This window comes from Branchiostoma floridae, chromosome 13 (assembly GCF_000003815.2).
Source record: "Branchiostoma floridae strain S238N-H82 chromosome 13, Bfl_VNyyK, whole genome shotgun sequence".
NCBI lineage: Eukaryota > Metazoa > Chordata > Leptocardii > Amphioxiformes > Branchiostomatidae > Branchiostoma > Branchiostoma floridae.
Genome location: NC_049991.1, coordinates 16983821 through 17003906, shown reverse-complemented (window position 1 = coordinate 17003906; position 20086 = coordinate 16983821). Strand labels below are relative to the sequence as shown.

The 20086-nt window shown below is 39.4% G+C and overlaps 3 protein-coding genes and 1 long non-coding RNA gene across 4 annotated transcripts in view; 3 read left to right on the top strand and 1 right to left on the bottom strand.

Annotated features, from left to right (window-relative positions):
• The first annotated feature begins 4290 nt into the window (after positions 1-4290).
• On the top strand, positions 4291-4734 carry LOC118429555. The gene is made up of 2 exons (XR_004832741.1): positions 4291-4384; positions 4586-4734. It is a non-coding gene; the product is annotated as an uncharacterized LOC118429555 (long non-coding RNA).
• A 41-nt stretch (positions 4735-4775) lies between these two features.
• LOC118429554 (COP9 signalosome complex subunit 3-like) lies at positions 4776-12086 on the bottom strand. Its single transcript, XM_035840079.1, has 14 exons — positions 11991-12086; positions 11479-11608; positions 10923-11035; positions 10423-10565; positions 10037-10111; positions 9714-9818; positions 9066-9155; positions 8619-8669; positions 8160-8261; positions 7056-7127; positions 6717-6803; positions 6471-6584; positions 5889-5969; positions 4776-5484 (listed from the first exon to the last, which is right to left on the bottom strand). The coding sequence occupies exons 1-14, from the start codon at positions 12043-12045 to the stop codon at positions 5413-5415; spliced, it is 1290 nt and encodes a 429-aa protein (XP_035695972.1). The 5' UTR covers positions 12046-12086; the 3' UTR covers positions 4776-5412.
• Positions 12087-12438: 352 nt separating this feature from the next.
• Positions 12439-15440, top strand: LOC118429646 (5'(3')-deoxyribonucleotidase, cytosolic type-like). Its single transcript, XM_035840228.1, has 5 exons — positions 12439-12857; positions 13542-13642; positions 14254-14314; positions 14564-14678; positions 15114-15440. The coding sequence occupies exons 1-5, from the start codon at positions 12534-12536 to the stop codon at positions 15272-15274; spliced, it is 762 nt and encodes a 253-aa protein (XP_035696121.1). The 5' UTR covers positions 12439-12533; the 3' UTR covers positions 15275-15440.
• A 607-nt stretch (positions 15441-16047) lies between these two features.
• LOC118429174 (guanine nucleotide-binding protein G(o) subunit alpha-like) overlaps positions 16048-20086 on the top strand; it is a 19395-nt gene continuing 15356 nt past the window's right edge. Inside the window, exons 1-2 of the mRNA XM_035839619.1 lie at positions 16048-16817; positions 18956-19047. Coding sequence (XP_035695512.1) covers positions 16694-16817; positions 18956-19047 — 216 coding nt within the window. The 5' untranslated portion in view covers positions 16048-16693. The remainder of the gene's footprint in view (positions 16818-18955; positions 19048-20086) is intronic.

Here is a 20086-nt window from a genome sequence, read left to right as displayed (position 1 = left end):
ATCCAAGTTGCTTTTTTTCTGTAGAGTGGAACAGCTCAAGATCAAATGAAAGAGAATCAGTAAAACCTACTGATGTGATAACTTCAAAATTGTAGAGATAGGATGTGTACAGATTTCCCAATAAGATAAGATCATCAAGATGTAGTTTTGCTCAGCATTAGAATCTCTAGCTCAACATTCCTGCACTCACCTCTGGCGTGACATAATTCTAATCTATTTTCCATTTTCCCGGTAGACAAGCTGATTGGTGAAAACCCTTGTTATTAATGTGAGCTACGTGCTGTTACCAACGTAACATATTGATCCGGTGCGTTCTGAAAGTGTGTGCATCCATTATAGCAACATATGAGCACCACTTACTCCCTAAATCCTACTTTATGGTTATTGCCAACAGAACGCTGGAAAATCGACATCGCTGCTTGAGATAAGGAACGTGACTGTGTCACTTCAGCAACATTTCTCTCTTCACAAATACTTTTTTTTAAATTTTTAAGGTGACATCTGCTTTCATCAATCTATATTACGTACCAGTAGAAGCTGAATTCAGTCATCTTTTTGAGGTGAAATCATGAATATCCCCCATAAAAGTTGTCTAAACCTGTCTTTTATGACAGATTTGATTAAGGTCACAACACAGTTTTTATGCCATGTCAAGGACATCTGTCATCTAGCTCCACCAAGCAACAGAACACAAATTTAAAAAATAAAGATTTCTCCAGAGCTATTGGTGCTATATAAAAAGGTTTTCTACTATATACATCATAAATGTTTGTGTCCTTCCCTTAAATGATGTCATCGCATGTCATTGTGTCACCCTTAGGAAGTGAACCCAGCTCTGTGCTACAACAATCAAAATATGTGTCCGCTTTGCTCCATTCATACGTAGTTTCCTGTCTGCATATTGTGTTTGCCCCAGCAGGACTCCATTGTTTGACTTCCTCTCTGGTTCTTACTGTAATTTCCAGCCTGCTTCTGTATACAAGGAACACCTGCTGGACTGGGTCATCCTTCTCTGGTATAAACACAATAACTAATGATAATCCTTAATTGGCTATTGACAAGAACATCCTGCCAATAATGACACAGAAGTCTTGTCAATAGTGCAAAAAATATTCTTGACAGGGACATGTTGTCAACAGTGAAACACATTTTTCAAAAGTGAAAATTGCTGATAAAATCATAGATATAACGGGAGGGGTCCAAAGTCCGGTAGGGGTCCAAACTCCGGTAGGGTTTTAAAATCATTTTTGCGGAGATATGCATAAGTGTCAGCACATGATAAGTACAACTTGTTATGGACTAAATCTTGTTGTAAATATCTGAAAAGTCAGAGTATGTGTCCAAGTTGGCAATCCCCAACAGATAACGATTGAAAAAATTACACATGTTTGACGCCATCCGTGCATGCTGACGAGCGAACTTATCGAGAACATGGCCCGGGAAATTCTTAAATTATTCATCGTAAAATACGAAATGTGAAAGGATACCACCACAGATAAGAAGGATATCTATAAGACTTCCTAAAGAAGCACAGCTATGTCATGTCTTTGCTTTTATAGTTGGATAATCGGAGCTAAATTATGCCGCATGTTCACGGCCCTGTCACCCCGCCATCTTTGCCAATCACCTTTGAAGGAAGCCGAGCGATGCTCAACACGATGGAGTTAGTCAACCCATCAGTAGAGTACCGATCATTCAAGAAAATCGATCCCTACCGACTTAATAAATCCTGTAGCCATTTCTGCTGTTAAAAACGAGGTTGAAGCGGGAAATAAAGAAGCCGAAAGTGAAAAAGCGCAATCACAGGCAGACGTAAACAAATGTGCCGCCATTTTCTTTTTTGGCGACAGGTTGGTTTCGCCGTGAGAGGTAAACCTTGTAACTAAACGTATTTGAATATGTAGCGTAATTCAAAATATTGCACGTATTTGTGACAAAAATAGTATTGCAGACGTTTAGTGTTATTTTGCATGCATAGGACGCTTAGAAATATGCAGAGATGGCTTGGTTGTAACTTATCGGAGTTTGGATCCCCTTTTTTGTGTTAGAACGTTCCACTGAAACGCAAGTCAAAACCTGCCAATAGTTTCGCGCGCTGTCGAACTACAGATCGGAATGCTGCCGTTAAATGAAATGTATGTCTGCACAGCTTGAATCACAGTTATATGGTTGTTAAAAAGATCTTGACTTGTTTTTGATGGGTTCTCAGTAAAATGTACGATGACAAAAGCCATGCGCATTCACTTAGAACAGTAACCGGACATTGGATCCCCCCCGTTATATAATCTACGAATCTAACAGGGACATCCTGTCAATAGTACAAAAAATTGCTTATTGACAGGGACATCCTGTCAAGTGCATAGAGAAGTATTATTGAAAAGACATCCCGCCTAAAAAGCAATTTTCTTGAGATGAGACATAATTTCGTGGCCGGGTCAAGAAGAAACGTACCGTATCTCCTCTATTCAACCTCCTAGGTCAAACTAGTTTTTCCAGTATGTTCTCACCTTTCTAGAAGTGTGGCTGTTTATGTTAGATCCACTATTCATAATTATTTTACGATATTGACAAGACAAAGACTTAAAACTACAACATTCAGATTATCCTTACTCTACACGCATTAGGAAACTTCTAACTGCCGCCCCCCTCCCACGGCCCTCCTGTCCGAGGCGTGCTGGTAGTTATCGGAAACGCCTCCAAAGAAAACTGACAAAAACAACCTGTTTACCTGTGACTTTTTATCCAACCGGGGACTGTTCGCTCTTCAAAGACGCTGCTACGCCTCCTTAGACACACACTTCTCTCCTTGGAAGACGCAGAAAGCGTCACGTAGCGGATAAATGGCGGGAAAGTGCCGTTAAACTGAGGAGGTGGACGTGAAGACGACCACGAAGAAGCTTTTCGCAAAAAACATTTGGAGCCAAGGTCGCACCAGGTCACTCACCTTTGAACCGTCTGCAGATTAATTAGCATAACCAATCAGCTTTGCCGTTAGAAATTTTAAGTGCCACACCTTAGCCTTACAGCCAACCAGAGACCGTGTACCATCCCAACCTGACACGTTTTCTACATGAACTCTGGAGTTTTTGTGTCAAGGATCTCCACGTTGTTTATAGACCCTGTTTGCCGCCAAGCTGTGCATTTTAGCCCAAGGCTGCTTTTGTGATGTCGGCATCGCTCGTTAGGAAGGCCTTGGATCTGTTTAAGGACGATCTTATCGAAGGTATGGTGTAAAAACAGGTCTGCATTTGCATCTTGTTGGCAGTGCCCCCCTCCCACGGGAGAAAAATACGTTTTTTCTCCATGTTGTTGATGTAGGAGTTTGATAATTGATCAGGAAATGCATGTGGTTTCTGGCTCGTTTGTAGTCTGTTATCAGCACTACTTGTATTTAATTATGAGAAAATAGCTATAGCCAATAGCTACTTATCAACAAATAAGAATACAGTTTTAGTAGACACTAGAAAAAAATATAAAAATGAAAATTGAAATTTATGAAGCATGTTTATATAGGAGTGGACTATGGAGATGGGTGACTAGAAAGTTGTCCTTTTTGTCTTGCTAATCACAATATCTTTACACATCAAAGTACATTAAGTCCCTAAGCCTTAAGGTGACGTCGACTGTATACATGTAACATTTTGTGATTGGAGAATATCGTCAAGGAGGTTTCATTGATGAATACTCCTTGATATCATATAGCTGCTGTGGTCACTCGGATATTTAATGAAAGCTAGCCTGGATACCAGACCCCAACTCAATCTCAAAAATATCTATCGTGTCACACAACAGATATTTTTGAGATCGGGCTGGGGTCTGGTATCCAGGCTAAATGAAAGCCTGTTCAATATTGTATATCAGTTATGCTCCATTTCTGTTGTGCCTGTGAATCCCAGATGGCGCAGAAGGAACCAAAGGGAAGAGAAAGGCCCAGAACCCAGCTGAGCTGATAGGCACCAACAGGAGAGGAGTGAGGAAACAGCTGAGGAGACTACAGAGGGGCCGACGGAGAGACGACCTCACTGTGAAGGACAAAATCACCGTCTCTGCAATAGGTTGGCTTTACAATCTTTAAGTACTATAGGCAAATAGTAGTGGACAACCTCAAACCAACTATATTTTCTTTAGAAATTTCATCTTCATAAATACTCTGAATACAAAATGTAACTATTAGAAGGCTGGGTTGAGTTGAGTTGAAACCTTTTTTACTTAAATCTTTTGACAGTAAGACTGACTGCATCTTTTGACTGCAAATGGTAACCTTTCTCTCTCTTATTGCATTGCAGAGCAATATAAAAGACAGCAGAAGGAAGACCACACGAAAGACAACCTAAGATATATCAGAAGTTTCAAAACAAAAGTGGACAGACACCTGGAAGAAAAGGTAATCAGACCATTTTAAGCATAGAGTGATTGCATGGTCTAATCATTTTTACCTTCCTCAGAAGAGAATCTGTATTTCATTTGAGTCTCTTGCATTTGTAAAAGTGTTTTGCTAAAATTGACATACTAGTACTTCTCTTGACATGCATGTTGGTAATGTGTTCATTTTCCATATCATTAATTGTTCTTTTTGTTGTTTCAGATACTAGAACATCAGCGGGGCAGACTAGCTAAGAACCAACCAAAGAAGAAGAGGAAGACGAAGGAAACAACTGTCTTCTCCGAGGATGATTTCTTAAAGTTTGAAGCAGAGTACATAGGAGGAAAAAAATAAATTAATGACAACCAAAATCTTGTGTTTGTGTACAAAATAACAAAACTCCACACATTTCTTTGACATGGACATATTTATTCATAAGATAACATTTCTTCCAAGTACTTCGCACTACAATACTCTTTCTATGACTGCCACAGTGAACAGCTGGGGTACAGTGTAATACAGACGTAACATTTCTGTTTGGCCTCTTTGATCCAACTGGTGTACATGTAACTCTCAAATGATTTGGAACTATGTTCCTTCCTTATACATGTAACTTAAAATAATAGATATAGTTTTGTAGCAATCATGAAATCAGCCCCCTTTTATAAGTTCATGTATAACAAAACCTTCACAGAAAACAGCAACCAGTTAGACATTCAGCATGCAGACACCTTGAACAATGTAACCTCATTAGAGTAAGAAGCCTGATTCTGAAGTAGGTGACAGGAGAGTTTGAAGAATGAATTTCTCGCACAATCCAAAAATACTACTTTTAGTACACAAGAATGGGACCAAAAATATTGTCATGCAACATGGTAGAAGAAGAAAACGTTAAGTTCTTCCAAATTCAAATTTGAAGAAGAAACTCAGTTAACATTTCTTCACTGAGCTTAAAACATTACATTCTTCTACAATCCTACAGAGGTCGAACAGTCTTTGAAACAGTCTGCAGTTCTTGACAGTATTGCTAGATGGGGCTGCTGAGTGGATCATAAGTTGTAGCCACTCATCTTGCTCCCCATGCTGCTTCCTCCCAGGTCATCATCTTGAATTCCCATGCTCTGTAACATAAACAAAATCATGGAACTAAATCCGGTAACAGCTTTTTCTTATTACCTTTGCCAAGAAGGTTATGTTCTTGGTAGCATGTGAGTGTGTATGTATGTTTGTGGATGGACAGCAATAACTCAAGAAGGCCTGGTTGGATGGATTATAATGAAATAGTGTCTTGATGCGACCTTGAAATGGTAAGATTTTGGGTAAACTTGCAGCTTGTTGTGATGAAACTTCCGGTTTTGATTTTGACTATGACATTCCAGTCAACCCTATTTTCACACTATCAGTGGCAAGGACCACCTGTTTTTTAAGCTGCATCTATATGCACTGGAACAAGAAGTTAGTTTTTCAAAGAACATGTACACTTTTATTCAGTTTCCAAGAAAAACAGAAGAAACACCAGACCTACCTTTTGTACATACTGTGGGTTCACTGCGATCTCCTGATCCATCTTTCTCAGCTGCTCATCCAGACCCATGCACTTTTTCATCTGTGAAACACAGCGAAAACCACAAACTTTTTATACTCAGTATTAACCTCTTTGTTAGGGTAGCCCGTTGTTGTCAATTTCCACAGGAAAGGACACCAGTGAGAAGGTAAATCATTCACCTATTACAGGCTGGGGGATACATTAATGCTGACCATTTATGAAAATTTTTACTAGTTCATCAACCTTCAGATCTTGCAAAGACCGTATCAAAGAGGGCCTGCATGCCTATTTTCCATTAAGTGTGGCCTTTTTTAATTTTTTTGTAATTTGAAGGGAAAGTCCTATTATCCTTAATTTTAGCAAGGTGACCAAATTTTGCCTAGTTGCCTTCCTTCATTTTAGCGTAATAAGGTGTTTTCTGAATTCAGCATATACATGTAGCATTGTGAGGCCCCAGACCCACATCACTGGAAATTCCTTTCTGCAAAATCACACAAAAGATATAGAAGCACTTCATGGTACAAAATGTATGCACACTGCAAAGTAATTTAAGCCATCTACCTCTTCATCCAGGTACTGCAGCATGGCTGGGTTGTCATACTTTTCAGGGTTGTCTCGGAAGTTCACCATTCCTTCCTTCTGGTCAATAGTAGCATAGATTTCCCCATCCTCAATCTAAAGAAAGGAAGTAGTAGAAAAACACATCATTGCAGAGAAGACACTTTCTTACACAAGCGCATGTTCTATAGACTTTGTACTTGTGTAATAAAACACATCAATAGTAAGAAAATTTGCATTCTTCCTTACCATCTCTAAAACATATTTCTCAGCTTCCTTGGGTCCAGACAACTGAACTCTGTTAGCCATGTCTGCCAGTGACAGGGTCAGAAATGTCTGCAACAAGAAAAAAGTTGTTTATCATAAGTGTATCTTTACCTGCTGGTAACAAATAATTATACAAACATTTATCAACAGTAAGACATACAAGTAATATGACTATGCTCCCTTCAAAGCATTGTTACTAGTATGCACTTAGATGGTAACATTTTACCTATATGGGACAGATGTCTTGAATCTAGAACATGAAACATATGACAGTTACTGTATCACCACATGTCTTCACATTGTTTTCAACTGTTTGCTCACCTTAGTCAGTCTCTGGATATTTTTCTTGTAAATAGAGGCCAGGCATTGCTTGACCAGGCCGTATGTGTTCTCCTGTGATAAAAAAAGTGGAGCTCTTGTTATGTTCATTCATACAGCCATATACTAGTACTTGTCTAGCATTGTAGAATCTATACTAAGTTAAGTTAAGTTAAACCCTTCCCGTGCCAAGATGGCGCATAGGGCGGTGCCCATCTCTGTTTCATTAGCCCTGGGCCACACACAACGCAAGCACTACAGCAGGGGGCTAGTCCACTGGTAGTGGTGTGTGTTCAACTTCCATACTCTTTCCCAAATGCTGAGTGCTAAGCAGAGAAAGCAGCATGTACCATTTTTAAAGTCTTTGATATGACTCGGCCAGGATCGAACTCACGACCTTCCAAATGCAAGGCGAACACTCCACTAGGCCATTGCACCAGCTACTTATTTTCACCTGAGTATAGTGAGGAAAGCCGTGTAAAGTGCCTTTCCCAAGGGCACAAGATCGGTGACACGCAGTCGGATTCGAACCCGCAACCTCTCGGTCACGAGGCACAAATGACGCGGCTGCGCCACGCAACTTTACGATCTATACTACGCTGAATCACAAACAATTTGTTTTTTGCAACTTAAAGGTGATATCTTTATTTTCTTTCCACAAATAAATTCCTGTCTTTACAAACAGAGACATTCCATTAAACTCACAGTTAATGCAATATGGGGAAGTATACTTTCTTTTCATGTGGTAAAATTTACTAGTATACGAGTAATGAGATTAACTTATTGTTACTTAAGTTGAGCTTTGTTCTAACACAAAGGAAGCACCATGGGTTTTCTGTAGATCTTGCCTAACTTCATCCAGAAGTGTGATGTCATCAGGAGTGAATCAAAGGTGGCAGGAAGACAGAATCTACCACTTTGATTAACTCCTGGTTTCCAAAAATCAGTGCAGTGAATCAGATATCTGATCAGCAAGATCAACTGAAAACTTGTGGTGATTGTTTTGTTTGTGTATATATAATAAGAATAAAGCTAAGATTGTACAACAATGGATTCTACCAACACAGATGAGTCTTCATTTAAAGATAATATAGAACTTATTCCTACCCTTTGGAAGACATCCCTGTGCTTGTCTACCATAGAGCGCAGCTCCTGTGGGTTGTTGGTGTTGTAGGCAGTCACCAGATCGTGGTAGGCTTGGCTTAGAGGCTGGAAACAGAAAACACATGTTCTTAAACTTCCAAATGTACAGCACTTGCTAAAAACAGGATTCTATGTCTATGTTTTTTCATTACATGTATATCACTGCTAGAGGTGGAGAACTTTTGTGGACAGACCGTACCTATGGCTACTAGCTATGAGACTGTGTGAGAGTGACATCACCGGACTGCAAAATATGAGAATACAGCAATTACTAGTATTTACAGTCCCTACTCTTTCTATGCCTTTATAAACTTTGAAAAACCGGGGTTTTGCACAACGGAGTATAGAGGAAGAAGGCAAGATACATGAGGTACATGTAATGCAATATAAACTGCAATGAAAACTTTAAGTTTGTCTCCTCACCTTGATGAACCTGGTGACCACCTGTGACGTGTACTTGGGCAACTGCAACACCTGTGGAAGAAAACAGATATTCTTAGGTGTCACGTGAACTTGGATCATAGTTTAACTATTACAGGTACACACAATTGATAAAGATGGTGAGGAAAATGGTCTCATGAAAAGCGGTCAGTATAGACAGAACGGTTACTGCTTGAGTCTAAGGGACCTCCACAATATGGCTAAAATGGCCTGGTGGCCCATATGCAGAGTATAGTCTTGAAGTACAAAAAAATACTTTCAGCATTGTTTTGGCCATCTTTCATGGTCGTTTTCTTTCCTAGAGGCATCATGATCAGGAACAACAATCATTGACCAATTTTCATTAATTATTATTAGTATAACGTGAGAGTAGAGCAGAGTCCGTGCTTCCGCGACAACATTAAAGAAAAAAAAAACATGCCAGCCCACCTTGCCATGCAGGATGAGGGAAACTAGGACATATTTCTTGTAAGACTCCAACATGATGTGGCTGACAGCCATGGCAGGGGTGGTCACGGCCTGGTGGAGAAAAAACAACAAAATCACAAACGAATTAAGTGACACAGGCATAAGTTGTAATGCAAACTGATAAGCTAGATCCACTCAAAGCAAGATGAACCCTTACCCTAAAGGATAAACAGGAAAGATTATTTCATGCGCTCAAGTCAATACATGTCTCTACTAATATTATAAAATACAGGACTTCAGCATTAACTGCACCCTCTTCCAGTGGTATACAACTAGTACAATGGTTCGGATTCAAACTCTCAACCTCCAGTTCCAAATTAAAAACAGGTCTCACCCCTAGATATGCTTATTAATATTTTTAGGAAGAAAACATGCTCCAGACACACAAGATTTCTTATACCTGAAGCATATGAGAGAAAGAGAGAGAGAGAGAGAATGGTTTATTTGCTTCACAGCCAACTTGCGGCTCGAAAGCCAAATTATCAGGCTCATTTACATTGTGCAAAGTTACATAATTGCTAATCTCAGAAACATATAAACAAAAAAGTACAAATAAGACGTGTAGCATGAATATCATAATGAATAAAATATATATTCAATACAACTTACCACTTCAAAGAAGTACAGTGCCCTGTCATAGTTCTTGAGTGCCGTGTAGATCATTCCTCCATAGTAGTAGTAGCTCAGGAAGTGTTTGGTGTCAAAAGCACCAGACTTCAGATAGAAGTAAAGATATCACATTAGAAACTTCAACACTGGAAAGATATTACAGAATGACATTTTGCAAAATCTACAACTAGTACTACTTTGATTGTCTAAAAGACTTACCGGGGGTACATATAGAGTTTCCAGAACAGAAATTGATAAAAGAGAGAATTTTAAATGAATTTATACTTTTTAATGAGTTAAATTTACCAGTTGACCACACCTACCTCTTTACTTATGTCAGTGATGTCTGTATCTAAGAATGGCAGGGCCGGCTTCATACACTTAGACAGGAGACACAGCTGCATGGATCAAAAGAAAGTATGTTGACTCCGTAAGCAACTCAGAACATATAAGTATAGAACAGCATAAAACATGCAAAAATAAAGTGTTAGCAGTGGTTTCAGTTCGTGGTCAAAACAATGGGGGCCTGTGGAAAAAGACTGACCAAGCATTTTTGTCATAGTTTTAAGTTTGTGGTGAAGAGGACACTGTAAAAACATGAACATTTAACCGCTGTAAAAATGTCAACATCTACATTGAGCACATTATCCTTTTACTGTTTTAGCACCATTCAAACAAGCTAGATAAATCCATGATGTGCCAAGCCAACCTGGCAGAGGTCTCCGTGTACAGAAGTGAGCTGTGCTGGGTGGAGCTGCACTTTCTGGATGGCATGACAGAGGGGGTTAATGCCTCGGATGGACATCTTCCTCTCCACAAGAGCATGGCTGAACTGATGACACAGGTTCGCAACTAGAGAAAACAAAGGGAGGGAAAGTCTCACTAGTGGTAACAGGAGCTAGGATTATTCTTGATCATGACCTACTCTTTGTTAGAAGGTAATGTCCTATTTCCTTTGGTACACCTACATGTAGTAGCATTTATAGGCAGGAAATGTTTTATGTACATGTATACTGTGGAAAACATTACAGTACAAAAGCATACATCATGGTACGGATGTACCACACATAAGATGACAGTCCTTTGCCATTTTTCACCAAATGCATTTTATATTGCTGTAACTTCTTGGACTGCTATACATCTGCCATGGTGTACAAGACTACAAACGTACATGTCTGTACATGTAAACTATAGTTTTGTTCTCCTTACAGCTGTCGGTGGCAAATCTGATCTGCTCCCCGTTACAGGCTGCAATGAACAGCTCCACTTGCGAGAACAGCCCCTCAAAGTCTGGCAGGGGAGAGATGGTGAACTTCACACACCTGAAACATAGGGAGAGCATAGTGTGTCATTTTCTGCTCTATTCTATTCTATTCTATTCTATTCTATTCTACTCTATTCTATACTTTTCTACCCTATTCTATTCTGTTCCATTCTGTTCTATTATATTCCATTCCACTCTATTCTATCTTATTTCAATCCATTGGATTATACTTCATTCTATTCTATTCTATTCTATTCTATTCTATAGACTATTCTATTCTATTCTATTCTATTCTATTCCATTCCATTCTATCCTGTTGTACAATTTCCTTGGGGCCATTGTGGTCCTAGAACTGGCCCTTGTAACCCTCGGAAATAGTCTTGCACCCAAGCTAGGTCATCATACCAACCTGCAAGTCTTGGAGGATCTTACATCTTTAGGCATGAGAAGAGGTCTCACACCTCAGAAGAAACATGGCTATGAATAGTATGATTGACTTACAGAATGGCGAGTACACCCAGTGAGTGTTCCTGTATGTCCAGTGCCCCCAGGGCTGTGTCCAGGTTAGGAGCATTCTTCTGCAGGATGTCTCCACTCTTGTTAATCAGGTCACACAGCTCACGGAGGTTACCTGGTCAGCAAAATAACATGATGGAGGCTTGACTGGTACATAACTTGACATCTCTATTTACTGTAAAGTCAAGTGACAGTTGTGTATAGGATACTAAAATTAAGTAAAAACAGTTACAATGTTATTGCTTTCATCTACAGATAAGGGTTAACTACTTTATGGATGATGGTCTTATAATAGATTCAGAACACCAGAACACAAATTATTTCTATACAGGTTGCATAGCCAAAGAAGTGAGCCCAAGATTCCGTATTTTTGTACGCGATCAACAATGCTTTAGACGGGTTGTACTCTTGCTGAAATCATATAGTAAAAGTCTATACCATTTCTTCCCACCTGTAGATATCATATGATAGATAGGTAAAGCTAAATAACGACGTACCAGAGCTAGAAAGAGCACGAACTTGGTTGACAAATTGCTCGAGTGGGGAGGCCATGTTGGTTGGGTGATACCACTGTAAACTAGGGGATTTTACGTAAAAGTCTCCTTTATAACAAATACTCTTCATATCTTATGAATAATTACTATCATACTACCTAATAATGATCAACTTTTTGTATGATAAATGCTTCAATTTTGGAAATCAATTTACACGAATCAAAAAGGTAAATATAATAATCATGGATTTCCTTGCCCTGCTAGTGGTATTAGAATATTCCAAAGTTGACAAGTGAAAAAAAATAGATAAAAAAGTAACATTATATACTTCAAAGGGCACACGCCAAAATATATATTTTATAGATACCCATAAGAATATTATTTATGCCAGAATAAACCCTGTTGGGTAGATATTTTGGGACAAAATATCCACCTTGCTGACCTTTGCCATATGACCCCTACGCACCAAAGGTCACCCGGAAGCCGCGAGCCGGTGGTTTGCAGACCGGTGATACAGCGGTCAGGACGTCTTTACTTTCCTCTGGGATGCAAAATATACACCAAACAGCCTGTAGAAAATTAGTAAAGCACTTCAAACTCTACAACGAACTTTTCAACCCTCAACAGCGACGGCTTCTCCGAGAAACGACCGTCCAAAGACGAACTTCTTTCTCCGGCAAGATGGCTCCAAGAAACTCTTCCCGGAATCTGCGGGTGCTGTTGGACATGGACGGTGTCCTGGCGGACTTCGAGGGACAGTTTCTCAAGAGGTTTCGCGAAAAATACCCGCACGACCCGTTTGTACCCCTAGATGAACGATCTGGCTTTTACGTTACAAAACAGTACTACGCCCTTGGACAAGATATTGGGGTGAGCTTTTACTAGTTTTTTTTTTTTTTTCATAATTCGCTTCATATTGTACATGATCTTTGTTGTTGTTGTTGAAATCAAGTTTTTTGTTATTGCAAGATCTAAAAATAGTTTACTGAAAGCATGCCTAGAATCGTTTGTTTACATCCAGTTGATGTTACTGTACATCCCAAAAGGCAATGCTGACACCTTACATGTAAATCAGGACAATACCATGGGCTCTGTATGGAGATGGCTCTACTTTTGGTCCCACCCATAAGCACAGATGTCGCAAAAGGCAGTTCTACTATATCATTTTGGAAACTGATAATGCACACTTATATCGCCTATCAGATTCTACCGTTTTGGCATCAGCCAAATATATATCTGAATTGTTATGTAGGTCACTAGGTGATATATCTAACGTATATGTGTATTATATCCGTTACATTATTATTATGAATTTAGACTGATAGTAAATTTATCTATATTGTTGCTTGACAATGAATGGATATCAAAAACTGATACACATGAAAATTAAATGCACATGTATTGTAAAATGTTTATCTTGCCATGATTCATTGTGTATCAAAAACTTCTTCATTAGACTGTTGTTTACTTTCTAAATCATTGGAAAATGTAGTGTAAACAATGTTGTGCAATGTAGATTGTTTTATTGTTTCCACCTACAACCCCTCCCACCAGACCAAAGCATTCGGCATCTACGAAGAAAAAGGTTTCTTCCTCGACCTCCAGCCCATAGACGGAGCAATAGAAGCTGCCAGAGAGATGGCAGAAATGGAGGGGTGATTAGTTTTATCTTCCGTTGAATACATGCAAAACAGTGGCGTGATGTCCAGTCATGTTCAGATGTTGTCAGGATTTCTGGTAACCATCTTTTAGTGAGCTCCCCAATACCTTCTTGGTGCTAGGACCAAGAAGCTACTGGGGAGCTCCCAAAACGATGGTTCAGTATTTCCCGCCTGCCTAGGTCAAATGGTTTCGGTTTCAACAACATCTACTAAGTTCTAGGGTTTGGTTTCTATGATTTTTTTTTATTTCTAACTATAAACCAGCAGTAATCAGGAAGGTCAGCTGGAAAGGATCTATCCTTATTAGGATTGGGGCCAAAAAAATATGAAGATTGTTAGCACATCATGCACATACTGGTACCAGGTTTAATTGCTATCTGTCCTTTGCCAACACACAGAACAGTTAGGAATTGGGATGGAAGCTGAACACAGCTGGATACTAGGCTAACAATACAGAACAGTGTTGAAGCCTAGAGCATTTCACAGTTTTGTAGTGATGTTTTCTTTACTTTTGTTGTTCTTTTTGTGTTGATGTTGTGTTTGAGACATGTGTTACTATTGACTGATACATGTTTGGTGTATTACACCTTTTGTTATTTTTTCAGAGTTGATGTGTATATTTGCACAAGCCCCATCAAGAAGTATACACATTGTGTTGTAGAGAAGGTAGTATTGATTTAATTATTGTTCAGTATCCCAACTTTACATTGTACCTCACATACAATCATAAATTGCATAACTGGGCTCAAATGTAGTTTGTGTTTATCATGCTAGATTGTTCTCAGATTAAAGACCACTGAGAGTGATATTCTATAAAACTTAATTTTGCATGAAAACAGTTTCAAATTTCAACTTTTGAACTGTAGACTGTATTACAGAGCAGATTTGATCATTCAAATTCAATTTTTTTTGCAGTATCAGTGGCTGGACAAGCACCTGGGTAAGGAGTGGATGGAGAGAATGATTCTAACCAGGGACAAAACTGTTATCAACGGAGATCTCCTCATTGATGATAAACCCAACATTACAGGTAAACAATGTATTGTGTGTTAGGTCTTCTCAATCATTTGAGTGGCAACATTTTAGTTTACTAGAAAATGATAAATTAGTACTAGTACTCTATCTGATTACTAGTATTACCAGGGCTCCTTACTCTTGCTTCCCTGAAAAAAATCATTAGGACAACAAGTGTAAGGAGCCCAAGTAGTAATTAGATAGCAGATAGCAGGATGTTCTGAGACAGTCTGCACTGGCAGCAGAGTAATCCTGAAAGTGCCCTGATAGTCATCTTGAATTATTGAGGGTGCTGTAAGGAAGAAGGAGAAGATGGCACCCAGGCTGTACTCCATATATTGCTAGATAGATGTATTCCTGATGAAAGACAAAGTAATGGAGCACTGCTTAATATTGTAAAATTTGTTTCTGGTTTATGCATAGCTATCTCTTTTTTGTGTGTTCACTCCAGGAGGCATGAATCCTCCAAAGTGGCAGCATGTCCTGTTCACCTCCTACCACAACAGAGATGTGGTACTACAGGACGGTCAGATCAGGCTGGACGGATGGCTACCTCACAGCAGATGGAGGGACATACTGGAGCAGAAGAGACAAGAAATATCAGAGCAGTAGGATCAAATACTGGTCCACGAGGCTGTAGATGTGTTTTCAGAGAAAACGATAGATGTAGCAAGTCTACCTCTCATTTTTAACCCTAGATTGTGATTATATGAGAAAATGTGGAATACGTGGATGTTGACCATCACTTTCAAGACCAATTAAGGCAAATTTTTAACAAATTTTCAGACAGTGTTTTATCAGTATAATGCAGTTATGTTGATTTCGACTTTCATACTGCAAATGCAAAAGAGAATGTTAAGTAATTTATTGATCACTCAAAGTAGTATGATCGTTGTAATTTAGAGGTAGAAGTTTTAACAAATGTTTTGATTTGATTACACATTGAGTTTGATAATATATTTAACATGTTTTAATTGATTAACATTTGGTTTGACATTGCAAGGACATGCTTTGGAGTGCAATGTCATCAACAATATTTTTGAATCAATAAACACAACACAAAACAAGTTTAATTTTGATGTTTTCATGTGTACTTTTTCTAATTACTGTAGATAATATTAACATAGACCAAGGAGGTCCTATTTTAACCTCCTTTAGAAAGACAATGGTTGATTTATTTCAATTTGCAAAGAGTATTGTAGGACCTTGTACACTCCTAGCACCTAGAAAGTTCGAAAAGATATTGATTACATGTATTATCCGAACGATAGACCAAGGAGATTAATAGAAGGTATCGGTAGAGTCATAAGTCCAAAGTGACCCTCCAAGTAAAACGATAGTGACAGCTCCTACTCTACTACTTCCTCGCGGTCTCCCACAGCCTCGTTCTGGTGTGACCTCAAACATAACCCCAGCTGTAAAAGCGTTTGAGTAGTGTACTTCGACAAGGATGTGAATTAACGACTTTTTCTGACGCTCCAAGCACCTCTGCATACGTCTTTCAACCTCAGAAGGAACCACCGAGGATATATCTTGTTCTGTCTACGAGGGTTTCGTTTCCAGTGGAGTTTCTGCGGAGAAAACGGCGGCCAGGTGTGGTTTGTCAGACGACACTGCTGACGGAACCGTCCGCCATTTTTCAAACTTCAAACTTGGACCGTGGCTGTGCTCGTGGCTACTGTGGAGTGTTTGTGGCGATCGTGTACGGAGCAGTTCGTCCAGAATATACTCCTGACCACCCCGTGCTGTTAAGGATACAGGGAAGTACAGAGAAAATGTTATTATGCAACGGGAAGACTCACAAATCCTGGTTGCCAAGACTTGAAGTGGTTGGCCGTAGTAGCTAGCGGAATCTCAAGATGTCAAAAATCGCTACTGGAAGGGGCAGCTAGCCGCAACATGTGAGCTACAGACAAATATCTATCACATTGAAAGGATTTTTGTAAAAGATTAGATACTATTAAATCCACTCATCAAGCTCTGAAGCGTACGGAAAACATCCCAAAGTCGAGAGAACTTTGAGAAACAAAAATGGGTGCCTGTTTGAGTCTGGACTCGGAAGAGAGGAAAGCTCGGATAAGAAGCGATGAGATCGACAGACAACTTCAGTACATGGCCAAGGAAGACAGCTCTGTTATCAAGATCCTGCTACTTGGTGGGTATACCTGTTGTAGATGGAATAAGATGTAAACACCCAGTATCTTACTGTGTCTTGTCATTTGGGTGTGTGATGGTAAATACACAAATTAGATTTAGATAAGACTTTTAGCAAGCAGAGGTTTTAGCTTTTACACTCAATCAATCACACTTCACAGTGGGTTTATTTTTACCAGAGATCTCCCCACCGCAAAGTCATGTCCAAAGCAAATATTTAATAGTATGAATTTTTTGTATGACTACTGTACTGTAGTCTGTAGAGTTGATTTAACCGCAAATTTAAAAGAAAACACTGCAAAAAGCTCCTTTCCTCACCAATGGTGCAATAAACCACGACGAAAGTAAATGAATCTACAGTACTTGTCTGTAATGTACATATAAAATTATATATGGTATGTCAAAATTCCTGTCCTATTCTCCAAGTAGAGGTTGGGTCATGGAGATTTTATGAGGTAAGCGAGCCAGTCAAAATCCCGACCACCACCACTATCTCCGGCTTTTCTCCGCGAACCAACCTCAGCTTAGAGAATAATCCTGTCCTACTGTTCCAGTCATTGCTGGTGCCTGTTGGTATGTTCGAAATTGGCTGTAATTACAGTTATTAGTATGATTTGGTGCTACTTCCATCTTAATTCATATAACTAATTTACTACTACTAGATTTAATAACTGCAGTACTTGGTAGCAGAAAAAGGTGGACCTCCTCCTGTCTCTGTCTATGTATACAATACAGGATACAATACTAAAGGAAGCCAGATCTTTGATAAGATAACTTGCTCACTTTCTTTGTGTATTTGTCATTATAGCATCACATGTTTTAATCTCTTGTTGTGTTTCAGCCATAGAAATTCAAAAGAGTGGGTGTTGTTACAAATCTTTGTCAAGAGACCATTCATCAACTGCAATTGGCAAATATTGGCAAATGAAATAGCCTTTGTCATTATAAACTCCAAGCCTATAGCACTACCATCTTCCAAGGGGGTCCTTTTTCAGCCCCCTTGCATCTTCCTAGCCTGAATACCAGACCCTAGCCCGATCTCAATACAGTACTAGTAATATATATCGCGTACAGGGTCTAACTCTGGGACTTGCTTTAGAATTTCCTTTTGGGCATGTTGGCCCTTAAGAGCCTTGAGGAGTTGGGCTGTATATAGGTCCTGGAAACAGTCTGGCATGCAGGCTACCTTCTTCCCAACACTGGTAGAAAAAACAAACTGGTCAAGCTTGCTCTTCTTTAGGCACTTGAAGAATTCTCCGCACCTTTGATCTGATTGAGTTAACGTCAGCGCAGGTTTTAGCGCAGACTTAGTGTCCGTCTATGGCATGGTTTTACATAATGGTGGTCTGAGACCATGGTGTAAACACGGGCAGGCAGTCGCTGCATCTTGTGTACATACAACACCATTACACACTCTGTAAATACGGGACAAAGCACGGAGATTCTCAAGCGGAACTGTTTGGTACATGCCGGCATCTCTGACCGAATTGACCTCGACCGGTCCGTTAGTATGTAGAAAAACAAGGGTGCCGGGATCATTTAATAATTCATGACTCGATTGTTGTGGAGTCAACTGGAAGAAAAGGCAAAAACCCGACATTATGACACATGTATGGACCTACCCTGGAGTATAAGCCCCTTGATAATTGTAGTGGTTTTAACTTTGGCATTTCTCCAAACCAGAACAAAGCACACTTATTCCCATGAGCCAATGTGGACAAAAACACTTCATCCACTGGTTTTTAAAAATTTCAATCAGTTTACATGCTTGAGTGCGGAATATCTAAGGGACGGTTTACACGAGGCAAAAAAATGACGTTTAAACCTTGTCCTTGGAACAGAATTATAGATTATCATTGATTTATGCCATCCACAATACCTCTCGTGACAAGGTAAGACTGGTTTGTATATGGCCATTCATTGGTCTAGAATATCAAATTGAAGTACAGTCGTTACAATGATTTACTGTTCTTTTCCAGTTCAATCCTGAAGAAGACCAAGAATGTGTATCTGCACATGGTTCTCTTGTATGTTTGTTTGCAAATGGCTTGTCTATTCAAAAAGAATGCAACAAGACGGCTTACGAGCTTAGAAGAAGTCATTTATAATCCTTCTTGGTATTTTTTTCCCTTTTCCCAGGTGCAGGAGAGAGTGGGAAGAGCACCTTAGTAAAACAGATGAAGATCATACACAGCCAGGGTTTTTCACAAGAGGAGCTGAACAGTTTTAAGGTGAGGACCATTTCAGGTTAGCCATGGCAAATTTAGGACATTCTTACTAATCTTACTAAAAACAGTCATGGTCTCTTGGATGGTTGGTACAAATTTCAGTACTTGTGTAATAGGAAAGGTTCTGATCCTTCGAGATGGGTTATCATATGTATCCTATCTTGTTGACGGTCTGTTTTGCCAAAGCCTCGTTGAAAAGCCTTTGACAAAAAAATGTTAACTTACATAAAAAGATGAATGTGATTTAGGGAGTGATAATGGGTCTGAAGAACTTTGGACAATGGGGTACTTTCTTGTTTTTTTCTGGAATTTCTTCCAATAATTGAATACAGCTTACCCTGATCCTACCTTCCTGGGAAAATCCTTGAAACAACACCAGAAAGCCATTAAGGTGTTGTACATTCTTTCTTCTGGAATTAAGCCCCCAGGTACCACTGTACTGTTGCACAGTAAGTCCATAATCATTTTCCACTTAGTATAGGGCAGGGTTGGACAAGTCCACTAGCCCTATTGTCCCGGACAAGTGAAAGTGCTGTTCGGGCAAGTGCATGACCTACACCACTTGCCCGATCGGGCAAGTAAGATTTTTCCATTGATTGAGTGCAATTTTGATAAATTTTACTGTCAAGCAATGGTCAACAGAGAATTCCATTGCTGGAAGTGAAAATGAATATACTTGTATTAGTTGTAACAGTGACATTTGAATTTTGGGCAAGTGAAAAATTGGTTCGGGCAAGTAAATTTTTTATGTGCTTGCCCGATAGGACAAGTGAATTTTAGAAAACTTGTCCAACCCTGTAGGGGCTACTGGAGGTGCCTCTGTATGGATGTACACCTGCATCTCGGAAATCTGTGGAGTGTGGTGACTAAAGAGTTGTGATCATAAACTTAAAAGGCATAACGTATCGTGTTCATATGTTGATATATCAAAATGAGAACTAGAAGAAAGGTAAAAGTGCATGTTTTATCAGTTTATGCAACATTTTTTTTTTTTAATCCTGTAACCAGTTAGCCTGAGTATCATCCCCCGTAGTAACCGCTG

What these genes read in the sequence shown, in the direction of transcription:
- LOC118429646 (XM_035840228.1), top strand. Translation starts at nt 12,534, where the DNA reads ATGCAAAATATACACCAAACAGCCTGTAGAAAATTAGTAAAGCACTTC. An exon ending in CACATTGTGTTGTAGAGAAG is followed by an intron (nt 14,315 to 14,563) that starts GTAGTATTGATT and finishes TTTTTTTTGCAG; the next exon opens with TATCAGTGGCTGGACAAGCA. An exon ending in TGATAAACCCAACATTACAG is followed by an intron (nt 14,679 to 15,113) that starts GTAAACAATGTA and finishes TGTTCACTCCAG; the next exon opens with GAGGCATGAATCCTCCAAAG.
- LOC118429554 (XM_035840079.1), bottom strand. Translation starts at nt 12,045, where the DNA reads ATGGCCTCCCCACTCGAGCAATTTGTCAACCAAGTTCGTGCTCTTTCT. An exon ending in CAGATTTGCCACCGACAGCT is followed by an intron (nt 10,566 to 10,922) that starts GTAAGGAGAACA and finishes TGTTTTCTCTAG; the next exon opens with TTGCGAACCTGTGTCATCAG. An exon ending in TGCAGTACCTGGATGAAGAG is followed by an intron (nt 5,970 to 6,470) that starts GTAGATGGCTTA and finishes TGTGTTTCACAG; the next exon opens with ATGAAAAAGTGCATGGGTCT.